Source organism: Meleagris gallopavo, chromosome 5, assembly GCF_000146605.3.
Source record: "Meleagris gallopavo isolate NT-WF06-2002-E0010 breed Aviagen turkey brand Nicholas breeding stock chromosome 5, Turkey_5.1, whole genome shotgun sequence".
In the NCBI taxonomy this organism is placed as follows: domain Eukaryota; kingdom Metazoa; phylum Chordata; class Aves; order Galliformes; family Phasianidae; genus Meleagris; species Meleagris gallopavo.
In genome coordinates, this window is record NC_015015.2 from 7571304 (window position 1) to 7595877 (window position 24574).

At 37.0% G+C, this 24574-nt stretch overlaps 1 protein-coding gene across 1 annotated transcript in view; it reads left to right on the plus strand.

Annotated features, from left to right (window-relative positions):
• Positions 1–1623: 1623 nt before the first annotated feature.
• Positions 1624–24574, plus strand: part of DENND2B (DENN domain containing 2B) — a 91049-nt gene continuing 68098 nt past the window's right edge. Inside the window, exon 1 of the mRNA XM_010710979.3 lies at positions 1624–1690. Coding sequence (XP_010709281.1) covers positions 1624–1690 — 67 coding nt within the window. The remainder of the gene's footprint in view (positions 1691–24574) is intronic.

The window sequence follows — 24574 nt, forward strand, 5'->3', positions numbered from 1 at the left end:
TTCTAAAAGGGGCAGCTTGCAAGAATTTGACAATTTGGACATGACCACAGCACCTGAATTGAAGCTCCTCCTGCCATCTGAAATGTTCTCACCAATGGTACCACCTGGAAGTTACTTTTGTGTCTGATATACAACTTTTTAAAATGCTTTTGAAGGTAGCTTGGACTTCCAGCAGCCAAATGAAGCTAACTTTCTCTGTCTGCCTGACCTGTACCTGTGCTTATTTTTCAAGTACATATCACGTGTCTGTGCACCTTTCTCATTGCACAGACGGATGGGATTTGCTGTGTTGGGACTTGGGATCTCTTGAATTTGCAGCAGCTCCCCAGGAAAGGTCACAGTCAGCTTGCAATTCCACCTGCAGTTGGCCCTGGTTGTTCTGCGTACCTGGAGGATGCTGGCAAGCTGCTGCAGGCTGCGTGTGCCAGCAGATGGAGCTCAAGGATCCCAATTACTACAGAGGCAGCAAAATCAGTGTTGAAGATGCAGTCAATTTTTTTTTTCTTTTTCATGCACTGCTAATATTTGCCCTCTGTCACAGCATTTCCCTCCTCTGTGAAGGAATCTGTGTGCAGAAAGTAATAAATGTGGGGCATTTAACAAGATCCAAGAGGTCAGGTTGTATGAAATTTTAGGTTATCTCTTACTGCTATGTTCCTCTGTCCAAATGATGCTTCCGGAATCTCACCCATGGCAGTGATGCTGCAGCTCTTCATGCTGTCACTTTTGTGGCAATTAGTTAGAGGTACTGGCACTTTATAAGCATTTAGTTATGCTCTAGATGTGAAGGGTGCAAAAATTCCTGTACACCTTATATTTGGCTTCATATTAGTGACGTGAGGCTGTATGATGGACTGCAACAGTTCTCATCTTTTATAATTGTTTCCTCTGGTGCTGCTAACAGTAGTGGTGGTGCCTTATCTACTGTGTATGTAATGCTGTACCTATTCAAGACAAAAAATAGCTTTCTGTAGGCCCTAAGGTGAGAAGCAGGTACCACAAGATAAATATTTAGATAAATAGAAAGGATATCTAAAGCCATACCTAAAGCATTCCCGTGGACTTCCCTTTAATACAGACTTGCACTGGATCTGTTCAAAGTGCAGCTGAGTAGCATAGAGTGAGAGCTTTCTAAATTCCCCTTTCAGATAAAGAAGTTTGGATGTCACATGTCAGACATAATCTGACCTCAGGGGTTTCAACCCAGCCCTTAATAAGCATTTCTCACCCTTGTAAAAACAGCTTGCTTTTGAAACAATGTCCCTTTTCAAGAACTTTAGCTTACTATTATGGCATGAAGGTCAAGACTGTGTTGTTCTGACTGAGATGAGCACAGCAGCTTTCACAGTGGGCACTGAAACATGTCGCTCTTGTGCTTAACATTTTGAACTAAAAAGATGAAATACAGCATGAGAAGGCATCATTTTCTGTGTGAGGCTTTGATGTGTTTTGTCTTTTAGCTTCACTATGGTCGGGTTGGTCTAATATTGAATGCTTACTCTCATTTGATGCCGTTATTTGACAGGACTACTTGCTTCTGCTGGTCTTAAGTTTCCTGGCAAGGTACGTAGGCAATTTCAACTTGCACTTTTCAATAGAAGAAACACAGAGACAGGCTGTCAAATGGAACAAACAAATGATGGACCTGTATGTGAACAAGGCAGGTCAGCTCAACCCCGACACAATGGAGGTAAATTGTGGCACAGGCAGGTTGGGAGCAACCACCAGAACAGCTGGAAAAGGTTATATTAAAACCTCTCTGATCTGAATAGAGGGATTACTACAGGTTATAAAAAGAGCCTGCACATTGTAAGCGTGCAATTACTTCAGAAGAGCAATCCACCTCTAATTGACCCAAAAAGGCAGTTGGTCAGTCAGATAGCTGGAGGACAATTGGGCAAACTGCCTTGAAAGCAGACCTGCATAAGATTAGGTTATGTATTTTTCTCACCCATCCTGTGCAGAGTGTCCTGCCCATACTCTGGTACTCTGCTACTCTGCAGGAGCTGCTGTTCGCCTGCTTTTCTAGGAACGGTGAGCATGCCTGAAATAATGCACTTATTTGGTAGATGTGTGTCAGAACATAAATCTGCAATGTAGATATCTTAGAGGAGTCAGAGCTGCTCTTGATTCACAAGCTACAGGGGTGAAACATGAAATCTTTCTTTCGTAGCTGACGTGTTACATATGACCTCTTCTGCTGGAAGAAGACTGCCGTGACATATCGAAGTCACTGTCACCTCAGGTCCTGCTTACTGTGATCTGTTCTTTTCTCAAACTGAAACCTGAAGTCATCTGGATGGGCTGCCTGACAGAATGAGTGAGATGGGTTAGGGAACTGGGCTCTTCCCAAACTTTTAGGTGTTTAGGAACGTAAGCATACTTATATACTCCATGCAAAGAGAAGTTCAGCACCCTAAAAGAAGGGCACAAGTGCTCCAGTTTTAGTGAGAAGGTCCTGAAATTGTACCCAAATGGTTTTCCTGAAATTATGATAGGAGCTAATCTCACTTGCTTTCAGATTATTCCATGGCTGTCTGACAAACAACCATCTCTTGATGTCTAGGCTCTGAAAAACCTTTCTTCAGGGAAAAATAATGATGTCTACACTGGCACACAAGGAATTCAAACTACTTTAGGCAGTATAAATGATTCAGCTATTACTTTAATCCTTAAGAACCCAGTTCCCAAATGGGAGGATATCTGGGGTGTGACATCAAACCTTTGCAGTGTGACTTATTTGAATCATACTGATTTCAGAGGCCTATTAGATGTAGTGATAGCAACAGTTGTGTAGAACATTTTAAGCCTTTTGCCTTTGGGTTTTACTGGAAAATCAAACACATTTCAGTCAGATCCTCCAGATGTTTGTACCCATGAGAGTATTATTGGAAAACTCAGAGAAGAAGGAAGCAACAACTGTACTTACTGCTTGAACATAGCCTTTAACGCTCTAATCCCCAAAGTGCTGTCTCCTGAGCCGAGAGCTACCTGCAAGCATAGGTGTTGCTATGATGCTGTGCACCTGCTGGCTTTCCAGTGGTGAGAAATTGGGAAAACAAGTGTAGCTGGTTGAAATACAATTAAAAGTGGTGTTCTTGGCAAATGTTAACATTTAAGAACAGTGTTTAGGGATACCAATATTTAAGAATGTTGTACTTTTCAAAAGATAAACCTCTTTGGATCTGAATTAACGTGATGCCAGAGATGAAGCTACTTGCAATGGGCAAGTATCATTCAACTTCTTCCAGAATTTCATGAACAGACCAGAATTTATGAATCTAAAACTGTGGGCCTGGGTTCACTCTCAGAGTTAGCACATAGCTACCAAAGGACAACCTGAAATTGCAATGACCACCATTTAAAGGGAACCCCAGCTTACTGCAGTAGGTAAGTGTGGCTGTTCATAGCACATGGGAGGTGCAGAAGGGATCAATACAACAGTCAAGTAGAAAGGAGGATGCTTTCCCTGTGTTCAACCTGTTACATTTAGCCATCATGTTGGAGTTCTGCTCAATGCAGTGTTTATTTACGAGCCAAACGCTATTTGTAGGTGTAAGGCAGCTTATTTTAAATGAATTGAATGTTACAAAGTTAATTTTTGTAAAATGAGTAGATTTTTGCAATCTAGATTTTTCTGAGTTAGCAGAGACTGGTATCCTTCCATATTTAACGGCGTGTCTATTTTCATTTTGAACTGAATTTGCCAGAAAGTACAGGGTTTAATTTTGATATTAAAAGTATTCTTAGGTAACAGGCAATGACATCTTTCTCTGTTTGCCCATAGCACTCCCGTTTATCCAGAGATTAGAGGAAAGGTCGTTTAAGAGTTACTTTACTGAAATGTAATATATTGGTGATATTAAATGCCATTTGACTAAATCAAGCCACAAATATATCCTTCAGCTTTACTGCTACTTTATTTCCCTCTCTTCCAATAATGTAATCATATCCTGATTATATCTCAGTACAAACGCTCAAATTCTTTGAGCATATCTACTTCATAATTGTTTAGATCCTAATCTAAATAATAAAGCATTCTTTACAGAGATGTTTTGTTTTATATTATTCATATAAACACAGAAGTAATGCTCTGCAATAAATTTGTTTTGGTATTGTAAAAAGAAAAATATAAATGAAAAGAAGACCAAGAAATAGACTTCTAGTCAAGAATGAGGTACAGGGGTTAGATGCAGTATTTTGCTTCTGTCCCTATAGCTGCTTTGTAGTTAAGATATGGCTGTAATTTCTCAGAACATTGATATTATCCTTACACAAACAACTCTGTTAAAAAATAATTTAATGAAAAACAAATTTATTTTTGTAATAATGGCATGCAAAAGGCAAACAGTGAGCAGGGTAGACTGTGTCTGGCTGTCTTCCAACATTGGAAACGTGGCAGAAATGTTGTTCTTCCAAAAGCAGATCCTTCTCTTAAAATTCATTATTTAACAGAAACAAGGAAGATTTGTAGATTTGCGTTGGTGCAGCAGTGATTTTAAACCTCCATCCACCACCCTTAGCCCCTAGAAGACATTGGTGTATTGCATGTTCATTCGGGCTTGGGAGACACAAGAGGTGCTCAGCACATTTTGTGGTTTACAAAGAACTAGGTAAAAGAAAGTATAATTATTAGGCATAGATAGAATTAGAGTAAAAAGCTTTTAACTGCTTTCCAGGAGGACTCACAAAATCAGACTTTGCCAGATCTATTTCCTCCCAAGTCTCTTCACAGTCTTTTTCTGATTCATTTGGGAGACTTCCTTATCTGTGCATTGCTCAGTAAGGGGTATGCCATCTGCATATTACTGCAAATTAGAAGATTCATCCATCGACTATCTTAGATGAGAATGGCTTTCCTGCAGGAATTTGTTAAATTGTATAAATTTAATTCTCATATCCCTTCTGGAATATTGAACAAAACTCATTTTATGACTGCAGGGTTTTAAAGCAGAAGGGGCAGTAAACTAATATAATTAATCATTGTGTCATTGCTACAGAATAATGGACTAATTCTCTTCCTAATTTCCAGTTACTTATCACTTAAATCTCACAGGGAAAGCAACACTGTATAAAAGGTAACAAGGAACAGCCAATTAAAAAAAGTGGGTTGTTTCATCCTCTTAAGGAGGTGCTACAGATCTGAGGAAGATCTGCCTGTGATTTATTAGTTCCATTTGCTCTTTGAGTTTTCACGTGCAGTTAGATATTTTTCAGAGTCTTTCATGTTTGCAAAGGAAAAAATAATGTATTTACTCATTTCCTCATATTTGTGTATTAAGTTTTCTTTTTTAGAGATATTAAAGTGTACAGAGTAATTGGCTTGAGTTAAAATGAACCAAACAAGCCACCCAAAGCTCTTTGTAGCTAACAAATGTTTCTTCTTAAAGTCAGCTGTGAAAAAATAAAAAATAATCCTGCAACGACAGAACTGGAGTTGTAGTGTAACACCTTGTCCTAACTCAGGGTCACTTGAACTAAATACTTTCGTTTTACTTACAGGCCTACTTTGCATGTTTCTTTCACAACAGAATTCAACTCAACCATTAGAGGTTGGTGACAGTATTCTTACATACATTTTGCACACATCTAGTTACTGGCTTTGCTGTGAAGACTGTGGGCTCTACAAAGTCTGGGTGGCTGACTTTGCAAGTTCAGGTTTGGTTTGAAGCAGTGAAGATGATCAATAGAATCATAGAGTGACTTGGGTAGAAAGGGACATCCCAAGATCATCAAGTTGCAAACCCCTGCCACAGGCAGGGCTGCCAACTGCTGGATCAAAGTACTAGAGCAAATTGCAAGGAGCCTCATCCAACCTGGCCTCAAACACCTCCAATACTTTTTGTATCTTCCACTGGGACTGATATCTGGATGCTTGCAGAGAGATTCAGGCCTCTTCTGCTAGAATTAATGTAAGAATATCAAGAGGATAAAAGACAGTGAAAGGAATGAAGCTCTAGGATGAATCTGTTCAGAAACAGCTGAGGAACAAGCTGGAAAAAAAAGAATCACTGAAAAGACTGGAGCCTGTGAGGCAGTAGCTGAATCTAGGTGAGCTGTGGTAAAGACAGAGTGGGAATCCAGAGGACAGCGGGAAGTGCTTGATTGGTAGAAGAGAAGAAGCTTTGTGACAGGTTAGAGAGGACTCCGTGGGGTGGGGAGTGTTGGTAGTAGCATAAGCAGCTAATTGAACTGAACCTAAAGGAACTACCAACATGAATCTTTTTTTTTTCTTAAACATGTATTCAGCATGAACAGTTACTTGTAAGCCAAATTACAACCTAAAAGGATAATTAGCATATTTGACTCTACAGTAATGTCATAGTTTTAATATTGGCTTGTAGTGAGTTTAGTCTTGAGCAGTGTTGGTTGGAGTTCTCTTTTTTGGGGGGTTTCCTCTGGTAGTACTTAAACCTTGTGAAGAACTTTCTGAAAGGATCAGAGGAATGGCCTGTTGGATACCATGGAGAATCTTCCTGCATGTCATGCTGCACTGCTAAGCAACCCCCACTCTGTGCTTCTGATCAGAGGACCCCTGCTGTGTCAAGCCATTCAGGAACAAAATAACGTAATAGGTTGTGCAGGTTTTCATCTAGAACTGGCTTCAGGTATTTAAAAATATTTAAAATGTTTTAAAGAAAATGCTGGGAAATTCATGCAGAAATTGCCATGCGGCAATCAGTTCATGCCAGTTATTTTGTTAGTAAAATGAAATGCAGAACAAGCAAGCTTTTGAGTTTGATTTTGTTTCAGTCTGTCTGGAGAACATGGTGTCAAGTGCCCATTTTCTTTTAAGAATAGCCTTAAAGACTTGATTACTCTTTGATCCTAGTATTGTCTTGAAGGTAGTTCAAAGTTATAAGGAGTTATGTATGCTGTATCCTAATGAAATGCTTGTCTGAAATTGTACTGATAGCCTGCTGTGAAAAAATCAATTTGCCATCAGCAAACTGAATGTACTTGATGCTCAATTTAGTTCACCCAAGTATTTCATGTTCTTTCCCTATGGTAAAACAAAAGGGTCCTGAGAATTAATTACAGCAGTAGCATCTGCTCGTGGCAGCTTTGCTGATAGACTTCGTAGAAGAAGATAGTTAAAGAGTGAGGGAGATGGAGTGTGAAGTTTTACCAGTACCATTTCTTATGCAAATACATTTAAATAACAGACCTTTTTTCCTGTACATATTTTTCTTTTTGCAGTGGACTATTCACTTGCATACAAAAACAGAAGATATCAATTGCTTCAAAGTAATTTGTGTTATGCCAGTTTTTTTTCCTTTTTTTTTTTTTTGTGGTACATACTTCCTGTACAATTTTTGGCTGTGCGATGGAGCACTTGTTATCTCTATGCTGGTAATAATAGTTTTTCCTTTAAAGTAAATTTCCAACTTTATTGGAGGTCAATAGATGAATGAGAATCTGCTGAAATTACAGGTTCTTGAGATTCCTGACTGAATCCTGTAGTAGAGTAATTCTGGCCTGCTGTGCCAAGTACACTGTGGAACAACCTTGAATGCTGGACAAGCATATTTTTATGTTGTGCAAAATCTCCATTGGCAGTTTTGTCTTTTTTAGCATTAAAACATTAGTTCACTAATGTGCCACCCTAAGCTGGCATTTTATTCCCTTGAGCATAGGTGGAATATAACATGAGCACAAGGTGCAGCACAAGCCCACAGGGTATTGGTAATTTTTGGATTTTAATATTCTGTAATTTTGCAACTTAACATGTATCTAGGTAAATAAATCTTCACTCACCTGATGTAGGAATCAGATCCTGGTTCAGCTGAAAGACCTCAAGGTATAAATTCCCTTTCTTGGAATGCCTGAAAAAGCATGATCTCTCGAACCCAAGAAGAGATATTCATTCTTAACTTCTCTATGATTTCTGTCATGTTGGGTTTGAAAGGTGTTCATTCCTGCCACTGTAGTTTGGAGGGAATCATCTTAGGTTTCTGTAGGAGAGTGCCTCAAATTTGATATTATCATAAACCATGATGATGCCAGTAAAGGTAACAGATTTATTCTTGTTTGCACAGGGGAAAAATTTCAATTCATATCATTATAATAAAAAAATTTAGTGAAGAAGAACAGGTCTGTTGTCTTCAATAACTTGTTACTTGAAAACGGAAAATGATGGTCAGAACTACTGAGAATTCTAAATGCTTCTAATATTTGTTTCATAATTTCTGATAAGCTGTAAGCAAGAATGACAAAATGGCATATGGTGCTTTCTTGTCTGCAGGTGTAATATGCACCTCTATGACTCCAGAAAATTTGCTTGTGGACCATTAATTGCTTGTACATTTTGACTGATAAGTCATTATCAAAGGAAAGACAACCCAAACTCATTAGATTGAGCTTTTTCTTCTTGAAGACATTTGGATAAGCTTTATCATGTCCTTTGCTAACTTAATTCTTTTCTATATATGCATATAACATTATCTTTAATGTTTCAGCTTTTATATTGGATACAATTCTTAATTTTATCTCCATTAAATTGCTGTATACCAATGCTTTTAACATTTTAACTCATTTAAAAAAATGTTGAAGCATTACCTGGCAGTGGTCAGACGCAGGAATAATTAATGCTGAAGTGAAAAGGGAAATACTTCAATTACGTATTTCTTAAATTAATACTCTTATAAAACTGTGGTAACATAGTGTGACATTTAATATCGACAGCTGCATATCTTATTTCTTTTATCAATGAAAATTTTAACTAAGGGTAAAAGAGTGGGTCTTTGCTACACATTGGTCTATTGAAAAGCATTTCTCTATTTTCTATGTGTGCTTTATTAGAACACTGTGTGACATAACATTTATAGTCCTATACATATATCACAATTCTTGAGAGAACATATTCTTTCATAGCCATTTGGAGCAAGCATATACCCTAATTAATACCTGTTTGGTCAAATGCTTTGCATGATTCTTGAGTATGTCTAGAGAAAACTCTTGAGAATAAAAGATGATCTAAGTGAAACAAATATACAACTGAACTATTAGAAGCCCTGGTAATAAAAGAGCACGTATCTAAATCTCAGAACTGGGCTGCACAACTCCATACTTTTCTATTTGTCAAAAAATGAACTACAGTTGTGCAAAGGAGGAGATAATAAATAGCATTAAGGCTAGGAAATCACTTTTTTTCTAAAGACTGGATTGATCAAATTCTTCGCACCTACGTTTGAGAGAGTAGAATTTGCTATTTGTATATAGAAACATTACTGAAATTAGCAATTACTGAAATCATTGTGCTCTCACCACTGCATCCCAATTTGCAAGTATTTGTATAGCATATATCATAAATGTCCAGTTTTTAACAGAATAAAGACATTTTGATTATTTAAGCTTTTTAAGACTGTAATATATATGGACTGTTACATAGACAATATTCTGTCTATTCCATATAGAAAATGCTGGTGTCCTTCAGAAAACAATTTCTTATACGTTACAATTTTATGAAAATAGCTTAATATTATGAAATGTTTTATCTACTCTGCCTTTCTTTGTCAGTGATTCCCTTAGATTCAAGAAGAGGCTTGGGTGAATTGAACAAGCAGTGTTCTTTACGATTCATGAACATAACTCTAAGCAGGATACATGTTTTATATGCTATTTAACAGCATTAAGAGGAGGGAAAAATAGGTGTAACATGTTTCATTACTATGAATTTTCATGGTACATGAGAAGTGGTGTCTTGAAAATAGTCAGGATATGCTTTTATGCATAAGATGTAGACACTTTAAACTATTTTATGTGTGTTATATTTGGTCTGGGAGGTATGTAAAATCTTGTGATCTTCATTATTCACCTGAGAAATACTTGTCAGCAAGAATTACTTTTTGGAATTCTTCAGAAGGAAAGAAATTGTATGTAATTGTAACTGCTTTTAATCTCATAAGGAAGGAAATCAGTTTAGAAAGTCTTTGGTGTGGGAAAGGCATTCATGATTGTCTAATATTTCATACACTTGGGAGGAAAATTTCAAGTTTTGAATCCTATTTATTTCATTTCTCTATAAGTTGAGCTGTTTTCATCTGTAGAAGTAGCATATGTTGTGTATAGCATTTTTCATTGCAGATGCTAATTTGCAAAAGTTAAAAATGATGCTCTTCTGCTTTAGTACTCAGTAGAGCACCCAGGAGCTCCAGGAACAGTTGAATGTCCATTGCCAAGATGGGGGACTCCTGCTACCAGTAGCTTTCAACAAAATACCAAATGAATACAGAGTAGTGAAGCAGCATATAGCTTTGATTAGTGTAATTTATATATATATAGCTTTAAGTATGAAAAATGAAAGGAGTAGAACCTTCACAAGAAAGGAGTGCAGCAACAAACTGTAGTTGAAAGAGTGAAGGATGTGGATTGCTTCCCTCTTGCTGTGGCCCATTGTAGTTGACAGTTTTGGTTAATTTCATTCATTTATGTAACTGCAGTTGTATTTGTTACAGGCCTATTGAAATGTTGTATGACCTATAGGGTACAGTTTATCATGTGGGTCATATTGTCTTGTGGATATTTTTCAAACCATCCTTTTTATGGCTGCCCGAAACAGCATGAAATCTATTTTGATGCTTGATCAGATAGTTCCAGAAATCACAGAAAGACAGAATTGTAGGGGGTAGAAGGGACTTCTGGAAATCATCAGGTGCATGCTGATTACTCCTGATAACCTTCTTCTCCACTTGCTTGGAGAAGGCATCCAGAACATGTTGTTCCAACACCTGGAATGGAGGTGAGGCTGGCTGGCCTGCAATTTCTCATCTTCTCCTTCTTGGACTTTTTGAAGGCTGGAATAATACTGGTTTTCCTCTGGTCCTCAGGCACCTCTACCACTCTCTATGACCTTTCAAAGACAATAGAGAGTGGCTTGTCAGTTGTTTCTGCCAGCTACCTCAGCACACACGGTGCATCCCCTCAGGGCCCACACGTTTGTGTACGTTGAGTTTGCCTAGATGATTTCTGACCAGACCCACCTGGGGAATCTTCCTTTCCCCAGACTCTTTCTCTTATCTCCAGGGCCTGGGATTTCTGAGGGACAGTCTCAGCAGTAAAGACTGAAGAAAAGAAGGTGTTCAGTATTTCTGCCTTTTCAGTGTCCTTTGTCACCAGGGCACCCACCTCACTCAGCGCCACATTTTCCTAGTATTCCTTTTGCTACTGACTCAAAGAAATCTTTCTTGTCATATAAGCTCCTTGTTGTATAAACTTCTTTCTTTTATAAGCTCCACTGAAGGGGAGAAGAGACTATTATCTTTCTTCATGTTAAATGTCAGGAAAAATGGAATATTTTGCTAGAAATAGATCCAATTTAATGTTTCAAAATATTCTTGAGGTTTATTTTTCAAACCACATCACTGTCCCACCTGGCTCCTCATCAGGGTTCTTTATTTATCCCAGTGGCAAAAAGGGTTTTCTTCCATCTTTGAATAGCCTTTATTACTTGTCTTTCTGAAATCTACAAAAGCAGGATACATCACATTGTAAGTTTCAGGTTCTTTCGTAGTAGTAAAAGCAACAACAAAAAAAACCCCTTCCTTCTTCTCTGTTTTCATGCTAGTTTAGCTCATAAGTTTTTGGATAAATTTTTATCAAACTCAGACTGAGGTACCAGGGCTGCCACTGCTTGCTTACTGCTCTACCTGCCTACAGAAAGACCAACAAAATGGATTTCAGGTTGTTGTTTGCTTTTCTGCCGCTGCAGGTAGGAAATTATTTCAGAACAAATCTTTAATAAGCCATAACAACGGATGCTTATGGTTTATTGGAGGCTATTTGCCATAGATCAATGGCTCAGATAATGTTTATGTAAGAGGGTGAACTTTTCCTCACCTTTCATTTATACTTTTTTGTTTGTTTGTTTTTGTTTTTAGTAAGAAGGCAATTTCATATTCATTATACAGCACAAATTTCTGAAATGCTTTGTATCATTACTGGAAAACTTTTAGAGATCTTCGGATTGCAGGAGTTTGAAACTACTGCATTAAGTTTGAAGATTAGTAGACTGTCTTCAAAAGCGAATATAGGAAGGTGTGTTGGATGGGCAAAGTAAAGTAACTGTAAGAATTAACTTTTACTCTTGACATTTCTATTCAGTAAATACAGTTTTACAACAGTGCGTATAATTCATATTTCTCTGTTTGTATTCTTAAATCCTGATAGGTTTCTACCTTTTATTACTGTTCAAATTGCATGTCGATGGCAATATAAAAATGAATGACATTTAATTTAGTACCACTGAGTTTTCATTTTCAAGAAAGATCTAAGTAAAACTCATGAATGTGATATATTATACTCTGGAAGATGCTAGGAGTGGTTTTCTGCAGCCTTTTCCTCTCTCCAGAGAGCCAATCTTGGGAATTATAGTTGGTATTTTGAACTCTTTTTTTGCATCAAGTAGCGTGCATGCAACAATGTTCAAAATTTCTCTGTGTTTAATGTAAAAGAAAAATTGATACGTTCTCAGACCAAGGTAAGAAGGTACAGAATATGTCTGCTTGTTTCTAGCAGGAAACTGAAACAAGACAGCAGAGATTCTATCAGTTCATCAGAGAAAAGCACATTTAGTTGGTCGTCTTATTCCTATGTTAGTATACTTGCTGTGTGACTTTGCTTTAGAATGTGACTTATTGTCACTGAAGCAATCTTTGTGTAAGATTAATTTTTAATTAGTGCTGCCTTCAGTGCATTCCTTACAGATGAAGTAAAATTTGCAATTACTTGTAATGATAGAGTTTATTTTAAAAACATAATGATACAGACGTTTAGTTTAGCAATAAAATATCTACATTCTGCAGAGCAGAATTATTATTATTTTTTTTTTTTTGGCAGGCACTTATTTTATCTGATATTTGTTTTGCTTTGGTTTTTATTTGTATCATTTTAATTCACAAAATATATGAATCTTTTGAAATGCAGATCTTTTGGCAGAAGTATTGAATGACTGAAATGTTTTGGTCAGTACAAGGCCAACGTTACAGGTTAAGATGGCCATACATGTGTTCATGATGTTTTTAAGACTTTTATGCTGAAAATACTGAGTATTAGCACACAGAATACCAAGAGATTTCCTCCAATCATATCTAAGGCAATTTGTCTTTTATATTTGTTAGATAAGTGGAGTTGGAAAAATGTTGAACTAGATGCCATGACTTTGCAAATTGATTTGTATCTAAACAGTAAAATCAGTAAATGTTTGATTTTACAGGGGGTGTATTGGTGATCTAGGAATATAAATTCTGACGTACCTTTGTACAGTGTCCTCCAGTTTTCATTTGAGTATTTTTTTAATAAATGATAGGCCATCCAGGCTACTAATGAAAACGTAGAATAAAAATGCCACCTTGTGGGTGAAATAAATGATGCAGTAGACATGACTGAAAATAACTTGTTTACCAAATAGATTATGTGCATTTGTAACTCATTGCTAGAATTGTAGCTTATATTTTTTTAGACATTTACAATTATTTGCTGGGTTTACACTCAGGATTTTTGCACAAAGTATCTAAGCAACTGCAATTTGCCCCCTTGGCCTTAAGAGTGAAATGACTGCTAAAAATTTTTAAATGCAATTTCATCCATGCTTCTAATTACCATATAATTTTTGCATGAAATTCAGTGTATTGTTCCTAATGTATTAAAGCACAATTTTGATGCAGTTGTTCTAACCTGAGTGAGCAACCAAAATTCGTGGTTTTGTAGATATTCCACATGTAAAGATAGAATGATGATGCATTTGGCTTTCTGTGCTGGAATTCTTCTTGTTACATACTCAGATTAGTATGTTACATGTATTAACTTATCTGTTTCAGCCTCACATACTGGATTTCTCATAGCAGCCAATTGAATACCAGGGTTCTACAGACATTGGTACCATGGTTTTTAATCCCTTTCTTGGGCAGATTTTTATATTACATTCTAGTTTTTTAAGATTTGTTGTTGTTTTATTCAGTTATAATTATCTCTCATCAGTGCTGGGGAATGCAACTGAGGGAAATGATATTAATACTTAAAAAAATATGGACCAGCATGCTGTGGGTAAGTCAGCTCATGAGAACTCTCGACCAAAGGCAATGATGATGCAGAGCTCAGTGTTCATGCCATAGTTCAGCTGAGTGCAGAGTGGGTCTGTGGGTCCTCTTGCTCCTCTACTCATGGAACTGGGCCGAACCAGCCTGTAAATTGTTGACAGAAAGGTATCCAGAAATATGTGATGCTATCCTTTTTAACTTAGTCAGTGGAGAGTGAAATGAATAAAGTACTCTACATTTTCACTGGACTATAGAGCAATAGACTAGTGCCACATAGATAACAGGGCCCTAGCTTGAAGCATTTATAAACAAAGGATAGAAACAAGTTCCATGTGAAAACAGCACATGATTAAGAGGGGTCTTTTGGCTGCAATTCTGTTGTTTTATGCAGTAGGCTATCCAGATGTTACCTGGAAAGAAGCTGTAATAATTTGATTTTGTTTTTCGTCTAACAGTCATCAAATTAGGTCTTACTTGTAGCATTTTTTCAAAGTTTTGTTTAAATAGTTGTTTTTGTTTTTGTTTTTCCATTTTTTCTTAGAGATTTCGTGCCTAAGACTATATTGCATTTAAATGTATCATGCGTACATCAGAGTCTACTGGAGGTTGCTAAGCTCAAAGAGCCTCTAAAGGAGGGTTAAACTTTGCCTGTAGGTTTCAGGAGAATTGTTAAGGTAACCTGTATAAATATCTAGGCAGATTTCTTCTTTTCAATGACTTAGATACTAATAAGGGCTGTACAGCTGGAATTAGGCAGGTGGGAATTCTGTGTGCAGTTGAACAAGTCCTGGCTGACAATTATTTTCCCCATGTCTGGCATCTCCAATTATTTAGTAGTGGACTGCATTATTTCTAGACAAGTGGTGGATGAACACAGATGTAAATATGCTTGCAACAACTGTCAGATGCAGCTTTTTGGGATATGACTGCACATCTTTTAAGCATTGCCACATCCTTTGGTTTATAACCTTCACTTATTATTAGTCTGGTGTTTATGTGTATTTGAACATGAATGTAATGCAAGAAAATCATATCTTATTTACTGGCTCAAAATATTTTAGTGCAGATATTTATTTCTAATACTCTATGAGAGTGTCTTTGTTGTGAAAGATTGATCTTTCCTATGGCAGCTTACTATCTGAATGCAGTACTTTTCACCCTGTTCAGAATTAGAGAGTGCACAAAATATACTTTGAAATTCATTCAAACCTTTAAAACTTATTATGTCTCAAAGAGACAGATTTAAGATCACTGAGATTTCTGGTTGAAGCATTTCAAGCAGAAATCCATACTCCATTAGGTTTTGTAACATTATGTGACCTTAATTTTCCAGGTATTTTGCCCTTTAGATTGAAGATAGTATTTTAATACTATTTAAGTCTCCTGAAGAGCCTTGTAATAAGGTAGGCTTAAGTTGTGAAATATTTGAACGAAAAGAAAGATGAAAATTCATTTAGTATTATTTATTTATTTGTGTGTTCATTTAATGAATAGCAACAGGAGGACATGCATCAAATAATGCACTTAAGTAGGCGATAAAATATCTTCATGTTTGTTTTTTTTTTCCAGTGAAGTTGTGCATGAATGCAGTCAGGAATGTTTGTCAAAGGGATGTCTTTCTTGTTGTTTGATTATTTTAGGCAAAGCAGTTCTGTGTTCTTTGGAGTTAGGGTTTTGGCTCTGACATTGCAGCGCACTTCAAATGGAATTCTGCCTGGACAAGAGCTGTGAGATTGTGATCCTGGCTGAGGGGATGAAGTAGTGTATGAAAGAACTGTATTGATGTGCCGAGGGAAAAGCTGAAGAAGCCTTTTACAAATAATTACAGGAAAAGATAGGTGAAAAATCTTTCATTTTCTTATTAATAAAAGCGTGGTCAGTAATGTTACATGCAAGGCATCTAAGGACACCAAAGCTAGCTTTATGTGCAGCTCTATAGCATGTTAGAACTTGACCTAAGGAGCTACAGCCAAGATTTGTGGAAACTTCTGATTTTTCTCCCCTGTAATGTGGTCCTTGGGCAGTCAGATAGCTACTTGATACGACAGATGCAAAACATGTTGCATCTGAAAATACCAAAGAAATTAAGAATATCACGTATGTGCACTTACACTGCATGTGCAATCGTGCACATTTACGTGCATGTTTGCACATCTCAAATGTCTGTATTGTGATGGTTACCCTCAGAGGGTTTTTCTAATCTAAAAACCATGTTTTATTCATATTTACCTAAAATATCAATTGCTGGGTTTTCTGTAACTGTCTACAATGATTGTTACTATACACTGTAACAACTTAACGTAGATTGCCTTACTTAAAGACTTAGATTATTTTGCCAGTAGAAAAAAAAATGCTATGTCATTTCTGCATACTTGTGTGCTGGTAACTGCTTGGTAGTATATATGAGTGCTATGATGTCAAATGGAATGGCTTTGTGTGTATTTAGTGCTGAGACATTTTTCAGTTACAGCTTCAGGTTGGGTGTTCTAGCTGCTGAGGAAGGAATTTTTAGCAAAACTCAGCAGGCAACAATTAATTAAATTTTTCTTGCCTGTGCTGTTGTCTTGTTCTTGGCTGCCAGACATCGAGATTTTCCCATGCATTTCATTCATTGTTTCCCAGTCCCCCAGGCTTATCTGTATATCTGATATAGTTCCCTGATTTTCTCAAACATATCAATACTGGCTACTTAATTTGATCTTGTTGGCTGATAGTTTTGGTGGAGCCTGAATACATGCTGACAGGACTTTCAGTTCTGACTTGGAAGCCTCATAGGCTTGCCTGTGATGGTTTCAGATTAGTGGTTTTGTTGTGGCCATCCAAGTGGATCATATAACAGATTCCAATGTTTAATCTGTACAGTGAGTACATTGGTTAGTATCCTTTGACGTGGATGAAAGAGTCCTGAAAGGTCTTTGTTGGATACCTGGAAGTGCCATGTTGATAACATAACACATCAGTTTATGTTCGGAAGTATTAATGCAGAAGATTAATATAATCCCATTCATTCATGATAATATAGACTTCTCCTTGAATTGAGAAGAGCAAATGTGCTTTCAAAGCATATCACCAGTATCATTGTAGACACTTCTACAATTTGCAGAGTCACAGTGAAGGGTTACCTCTACGGTAACGATGGTATTAACAGTGTTATGATCTCTGGTGGAGTTGCATGAAAGCACTGTCAATTTTAAGCAAAATTAAACTTCTACGTTCTTCACATTCCCTGAAAAAGTAATTGTTTTGGTAAAATATAGGGTGAGAATGCTTCTGTCTAGCACTTTACAAGCACAGAACAAACTTATTTTTTAACTTTGAGGAAATGATAGTCTTGTTCTTTTAATTGAAAGAAAGGAACCTTTGCCTATGAAAATTAATTCCTCCACAGTTTGCAGTTGCTCTTCAAATTTGTCAACCTGATAGTGAAATTGTGTAATCTGGTAATAGTGTACCTGAAGCTTATTGCATTTTTTGGGGGCAGTGATATCTGCAGACGATGTGCTCTGTTGATTTTAATCACATTGCATTTGATTCCGATCCCACTGATCTGGGTGTAAATGCAGAATAATTTCATTGACTTCACTGGATTTACCATCAGCATCTCAGTGCAAATGATTTCAGAATTTATTTCATTGCATCTATGGCTCAGCTATAGGACCTTCAGAAGTCACCAAAGAAAGAAAGGTACGGTGACTTTTTCCACCTCTTCACAACAGCTTGCTATTCAGATAGTGCTTATCTCTGACCAGTTGCTAAATTTCCTGTGTATTGGTCTGTGTGCTCAGAAGGAATGCTCAAGGTTGTTGTGCCAAGTGCTCACGGTAGTTGGCTTTTGATTGTCTTACGGTCAGTCAGAGCTGCTTTAAGGTTCCAACAGCTTGTCACTAGGTTTTCTTTGTTCACAACATTTTGTGCTGACTTTACAGTCAGTATAAAACTGATAATATACTTTGGTGTATCGTTGGGTGGACTAATTGGACATACACTAGAGTACTTTTTGTAAATGGCTGTAAATAAAATAGGCTACCAAAACGTAAGATCAAATCCTGCAGTTGATTTTTCCATCTCTGATATTGTCTCTGGGAGTTCTGTCTCTATAGCAGGGATGAAGACATAAGACTCATGCAGAACAGACATATAGCTTGTTCTACAAGCTATATACAACAGATGTCTGTGTTCACTATGAAGGCTTTTTCTCAACATTGGAAGCTTACCCTTCAGGCTTGTAAGCCCAACCCCTCCAGCAGACTGTTTGGTGTGGTAGGATTTTTTTTTGTTTTTCCACATGATGAGACCATTTAATTTGGTGCTGAAGTTGGTGTGGTTTTTTTTCATCCCAATGAAAAATAATGGGAATCCCATGTGACTGTTGCTTGTGCTACTCCAAATCTCCCATTTCAGTGTTTTAAAAGCTCAAATAGAAGCTACCATTTGATAAAAGTCAGAGATATTTATGCTAATAACTATTAACTGTTACTTGTAACAAGTAAGTAGTAACTGCAGTAGCTTGTGTTATTTCTTTTAATAAATTGGTCCTCTATAACTTTTACACACCTTCAATATAATTAAGGTATAATACAGTACTGTTAGCTAAAACCAAAAAGAAAGGAGGAGAATGGTTAAAAGTTTGCACAGGCTGTACTGTACCAAAAATATACCTGCTTATTGCAGCACGTTAATACAGTTTAATGAAACTCTGTCCTTGATTTTTCTAAGGTATATCCATGGAGAAATAATTGTCAATAAACATTTCCAAAGTCCTGAAGGAAAGGAATTTTTAGGCTAGATGAAAAAAAAAATATTTGAAGTATTTCATAGTCAGTGCTACATCATGATTCTAGGTATTTAAATTAAAGAAGCGAGTTTCAGATTGCAGTCTGATATGGGGAGACATATCTGCCTTGTATGACATTTGTTCAGGAAGGGATGTGTCTTTTGTCCTTTTTGTTCCCAGGTGTTCAGCTGCAGGACAGTCCTTGAGCCACTCCCCTCAAGGAATTAAGGAGGTCTTCAACGTTGCATAGTATGCAGCTAAATGAATGAAGGTCTTCCCTACCCTCTGCCTTATTTTCTTTGTGTAGCTGGTCCCTAGTGTCATTGAGGTAAGGAGTGATAATGTATCCCAGCACTTTTGGTCTATTTGCAGACAAAAATGCATGCAGTCTTTAAAGTAATACTGTGATGCTTTATGGAAAAGAGCCTGCTCTGTGAGTCTCTAAGTAATTCTCCATATGCTCTTATAAAATTCCTGCCCTTCTTATGAGGAATTCACCCCTTGGCTTGGTAGGCATTTACTTGTAATTTCTAGGAAACCCAAGTCCTGCCTTCCACGTAATTTCCCCATTGCTTTTTAGGAGTATTTCCTGTCTGCTTTCTAGTAATTGTCCCAGTGCTTCACAGTAACTTCCTCCCATGAGTTTCAGCAATTTTCAATGTCTTTTCTAGAAATTCCCACCTCTATTTTCAGGAATTTCCCTATGCTATCCAAATTTCTTCTTGTCCCCTTCCCAGAAACATTCCTCCTGGGTTTTTAGATTCTTCCTTGTATTTTCTGAAAAATCTCCCATCTGGACAGTAATTCTTCAGGGACTTTGCAGGCTCTTTGCTCTGCCCTTTGTATTTGGTATTTAATTTTATGCATTTTAGAAAAATCTCCTTGTGCTTTCTAGGCATTCCCTCTGCCTTCTAGGAGTTTTCTTTGCACTTTCCAGATATTTTCTCTTTTAGGAATGCCTCGTCTTCTTTCTAAAACATTTTCTATGTGTTTTCTAGGAGTTTTCCACACATGTGAGGGGAACTACCCCTCATGTGGCTCTAGGCAGCCTGGTCTGGTGATTGGCGACCCTGCCCACAGCAAGGGGGTTGAAAGTACATGATCATTATGGTCCTGTTCAACCCAGACCTTTCTATGATTCTAGGGTTTTATCATACGCTTCCCTGAAATCAGCTTTTTGCGTTGGGAAATAATTCATTTAAACTGATGGCAAACATATTCCTTATGAATAGCTATGTTCTAATTTATTAGCTGTTTTTGTTTGGATATGAAGGTCTTTTATACTAAGCATTTAATTTTTTGCAAGAAACAAGGTTTGGTTCTGGCCTTTTTAAGGAATGATGCTCTGTCAGGTGTTGGGCAAACTTACAAAGTGTGAAAATGCTTTTAGTGCTTTGTTTCTGTAAGCTATGTGTAGGCAGACACCGTCATCTTGCTTTTGCATGCACACTTTGCCAGTTGCATTGAAGCCCTGGACCTGCCAGCATGTTCTTGGTACCAATCTTTTACATGTAAAATTGCAGGAGGAGACCACAGTATTAATTTGAAGCTCTTGCAGTGCTCATCTTCCCATACAAAAGTTTTCTCATGTATTAATGTTTTACAGTATTAAGTGTACTATAAGTGGCGTTATCTCAATTTAGCTTATGAGGAAAATTATAGCAGGAGGGTGGTGTAACTTCTCAGATCCCAAAGGCGGTATTATGCCTGAGAGAATAATTAATTTCTGACTCAGTTTAGAAACAGATATTGCAAAACTAGAAATGAGCAATCAGTAAGGCTTAAAACCTAGCCTTCTGGTAGTTATTTGTTTTTAATCAAGTTTGAGTATTGTAGATGCTAAAAATCATAGCACTGTAATAAAAGCAGATTCAGGATGTTAGATTAAGGGCCAAGTAACTCCTGCCTTTCAGCACCAGAAAATTGGGAGTTCCTGGTGTGTGACCATTCTTTATTCCCGACAATGTGCCCATTAGTGTCTCTGCCTTGACCAGTAACAACTACATATATCAATGTGAGCTCACATTCCTTTTGTATCCCTTACCATTTGAACTTGGCTCAAAAGCGCTTAAAAATACTTCAGGACTGGAAAGGAAAAATAACTTCACATTGCTTTTTGATCACACAGTTAATTCACAGTGGAAAAAGAAAGCAAGTGTGATAGGGAAATGCTTCGAGGTGCCTGAAGCTGTTGTGTTAAGCTGCGATTCTGTGTGATTCTGTGTAACGTTTCTTCCTTTGCTGTTTCCCTCTTTGTATCATATGTATATGGTACTGTCCCTGTTTATTAAAAAGAAGGGAAGGATTTGTCTTCTCCTTCTGTACAGCTTCTAATTGTATAAAATGTACATTTGTCATAGTTACGTAGCTAAGTATTTAGGGCAGAGAATTTTCTGGAAAAATGACCCCCTCCCTTTTTCTTGCATAGCCTTAGTGACAAAGTTATATACACTTACATCCTTCCATTTATTTATTGGTCAACAGGAGCAAAAAAACAAATCACTACTTTAACTTCAACATCTTCAAAAGAACAAAAATATTTTTACGTGCCATTAAGCTTATCTCTTACTTACATTACTTATTAGATGTTCTGCTGAATTTCAGAGAATTAAAGATTATAATAGCTGTATCAAATGACATGTAAAAATGTATTAGGTGTTTAGAAAAAGAGTGCTAATATCGTCAGACTGGAATATAAGGACTCTCTTTATAGATGGACATATTTTACTTGATGGTATTCTAGAGTTAAAAGTAGTGAATAGTTCTCTAATTAATCCCGGATGCTTTCGGTCCTCCATTATGGACGAATTGAGCTGTGGCCTTCTTGCCTGAAAATGTTTAGATAAGCATGCCTTCTTGAGTGCTTTTTAGCTTCCTTGGATGACTTATGCAGTAAAGTAGACTCTACTTTAGAAAAAAGTAGACTTTGAGAAATCATGTGGAAATTTGAAGCTCTCCAGTGGAATTACAAGAGTACCCAGAAACTGGGTTTCTTGTTATCAGCACAGTGGCAGCATTGCTGAAGTGTATCTTCACATGGTGCTAGTTAGAAGAAAAATTTATGTTTTATTTTACACAGATTCAACGACTTCTCAGGTTTAATGAAGTATTTTGATATCTGCTAAAAATATATTGTATACCATTTGTTTTCAAGGAAAAAAAAATCTATTACAGCTTTGTGCTGTAGATAGACAAGCTGAAGTATAATTTCTGACTGTGTATTTGTTTTTGCAGGTCTGATACCAAACCAGTATGCCACGCCATCCATATCCTTGTCAGTGTGCTTAGAACACAAGGTGTTGGTGTTCCTCAGGCCCACTCATCTCTTGGGTTTATTCCAGTTCTTCAAGTAGTGGACATGTTCTTCCTGGTCTCTATGCTTTTATTTAAGCCTGTATAAGCCTGAACAGATGGCTGAAAACAGTGAGGGGAGGACTACAAAATGTACCTTGCGCTTGGACTCAATTAAACCCATCAGTTTTGTACTTTTTTTTGCCCCTGTTGCAACAAAGATCCCATGTGTTGTGGAGGTGTGTCAGCAGAGGCATCCAGCCAAGTCACTAGTGATGCTACAGACCCTGTGGACAACTTCAGAGGGATTCAGCATGCACAGGGGAGATAAGTCTGGGACTGGACCTTTTTCAGTCTGTATTTTTGAGGTTTGTATTCAGCAGTAGGTATTTCTTCATATTCTACAGTTATTAGCAGTTGTTTCACTGAAGTAAAGCAAGGACTGTATTTCCTCGATGAATCCTTTAAGTGTTATATATCAGTAAAATCTCTTGTATAGAGAATGTTTCTTCAAACTCGTGCATGTAGTGACAACTTGCCGTCACTTTCAGTGGTTATAGAAAGTTCTGGTTTCCAAGAAATTCTGGAGGTGTGAAAAAATCAGGAGCTTTTCACCATTTTGGAGAATCTATTCATTGGAAGATATGTCAAACCAATGACCTTAAAATATCGAACATTCAAAAACTTTACTTTTAGTGAGATGTAGCATTGTTGTTTTATCTCAAAGGGATACTACAAATGGAATGAGTTATATAAGGCTTTGAAATGGTGTAGCAGTTTGCAGTGATGTTCATGTTCTCACTGTAAAGACTGTCGATTCATATGGAAGGTCTGCCTGCACATCCAGTAGTTATGTATTTTTGCCACCATATGAACTGATGGTAGAATGTGTGCTCCAAAGGACTTGCTTATCCTACAAGAGATCAGTAAGCGGTGGTTTAATATATGTTACCTTATATAGATAGGTCGTAAAATTATAAATTAGTCTAAGCATTTAAGTGTAGTGGAGAGAAAAAGCTGAATTCACATCAGATATAATGCAATAATGATATCTGGGGATGGTTAATTTGTCCTGTGTTCAGTAAATTAGTTGCTGAGTCTTTTCTGGATTTTGTATATTTTTTGACTTGCCAACCAGGGGGTTGATTTATGAGGTCAGCCACATGCTGCTGTATTTTAACCCTGGCAGGCATCTCAGTCTCACACAGCCACTTGCTCTCTCTCCAGGTGGGATGGGGAAGAAAATTGGAAAGATAAGTGTGAGAACTCATGGATTGTCATAAGGACCATACATAAATAGTCCTTGTTTTGAACTTGTAGTATTATTGTACATTTTAAAAAGTGCATGCTTGAGAGCTGTAGTCTAAACATTGGCAATATTTGGAACAGGTCAATTGTCTTTTGCTTTGAGTTCATAAAATACTAATTGCATTGGGCTTCTGAGTCATCACTGCAGATGGAGAAATGCCATTTTATATATTTTCATTATATTAAAAGAAACTCTAAACTCAGAAATAACAAAACCATTACATCGCCTTTTTATTAACATTAGCAGATGTATCTTGTAATAGAGCTGTGTGAGCATGCAGAAATCTTAGTACTAACAGGCATTTTACAGAAATTCAGACAAAGTGCCTCATTCAGAGTGTTACTTCAGCAACAGCACATCAATGGTAATTAAATTCCTCTGTCTCACCTGTATGCTCATTGATCTCCATGTGTTCATATATCTGACAATAGTTACTCATTGCTGTTCTTATCTATTTATTTCATACTATAAAGATAGTCTGGTAAAGAAAAAGTAGCATGCTCTACATTTATGCTATTTTAAAGCTGTACTTTTCTTACAACTCCATTAACTGCTTCCATTTCTTTTGTTTCTATTTCTGCACCAGCTGTGGATAATGACATGTATTATTATTATTATTTCTTGACTTGTGATGGCTTTGCATGGTAGCATTAATTTCATTTAGTAGTTAAAAACACAATCTGTTACAGAAGTGGAGTACTTCTCATAGGTATTGCATTTAGGAGTTAGTTGTCATCTGCCTTTCCATCCACCACATGGAAGTGTTACAGTTCTGTATAGTGCACTACAGAGTTAAACCATCCAGCTAAAAGTTCAGAACTGTCAGGCAGGATAGACTCAAAAACACTTGTGGATTTCTTGATATAGAAATTATTTATCTCCATCACAGCATTCTATTTGTAGGAATCCCTATGTTACCTTTTATTTTTTCCCCATAGACATATTTAGGATTCTGTAACAGAGATCTGTTGGGAGCTTTGTTTATTCTTTGTAGTCATTTGAAAAGGAAGAAACACTGTTTTTGAATATGAGCATGAACTGAAGTTATGAAAATGTGTAAATTTGATAATTATACAACCAATTTTTCTGTTATGTGGTGTTAGGTAATTGACTGATTTAAGAACTGGGACTATATGAACTTTCTCTCTCTCTCTCTCTCTCTCT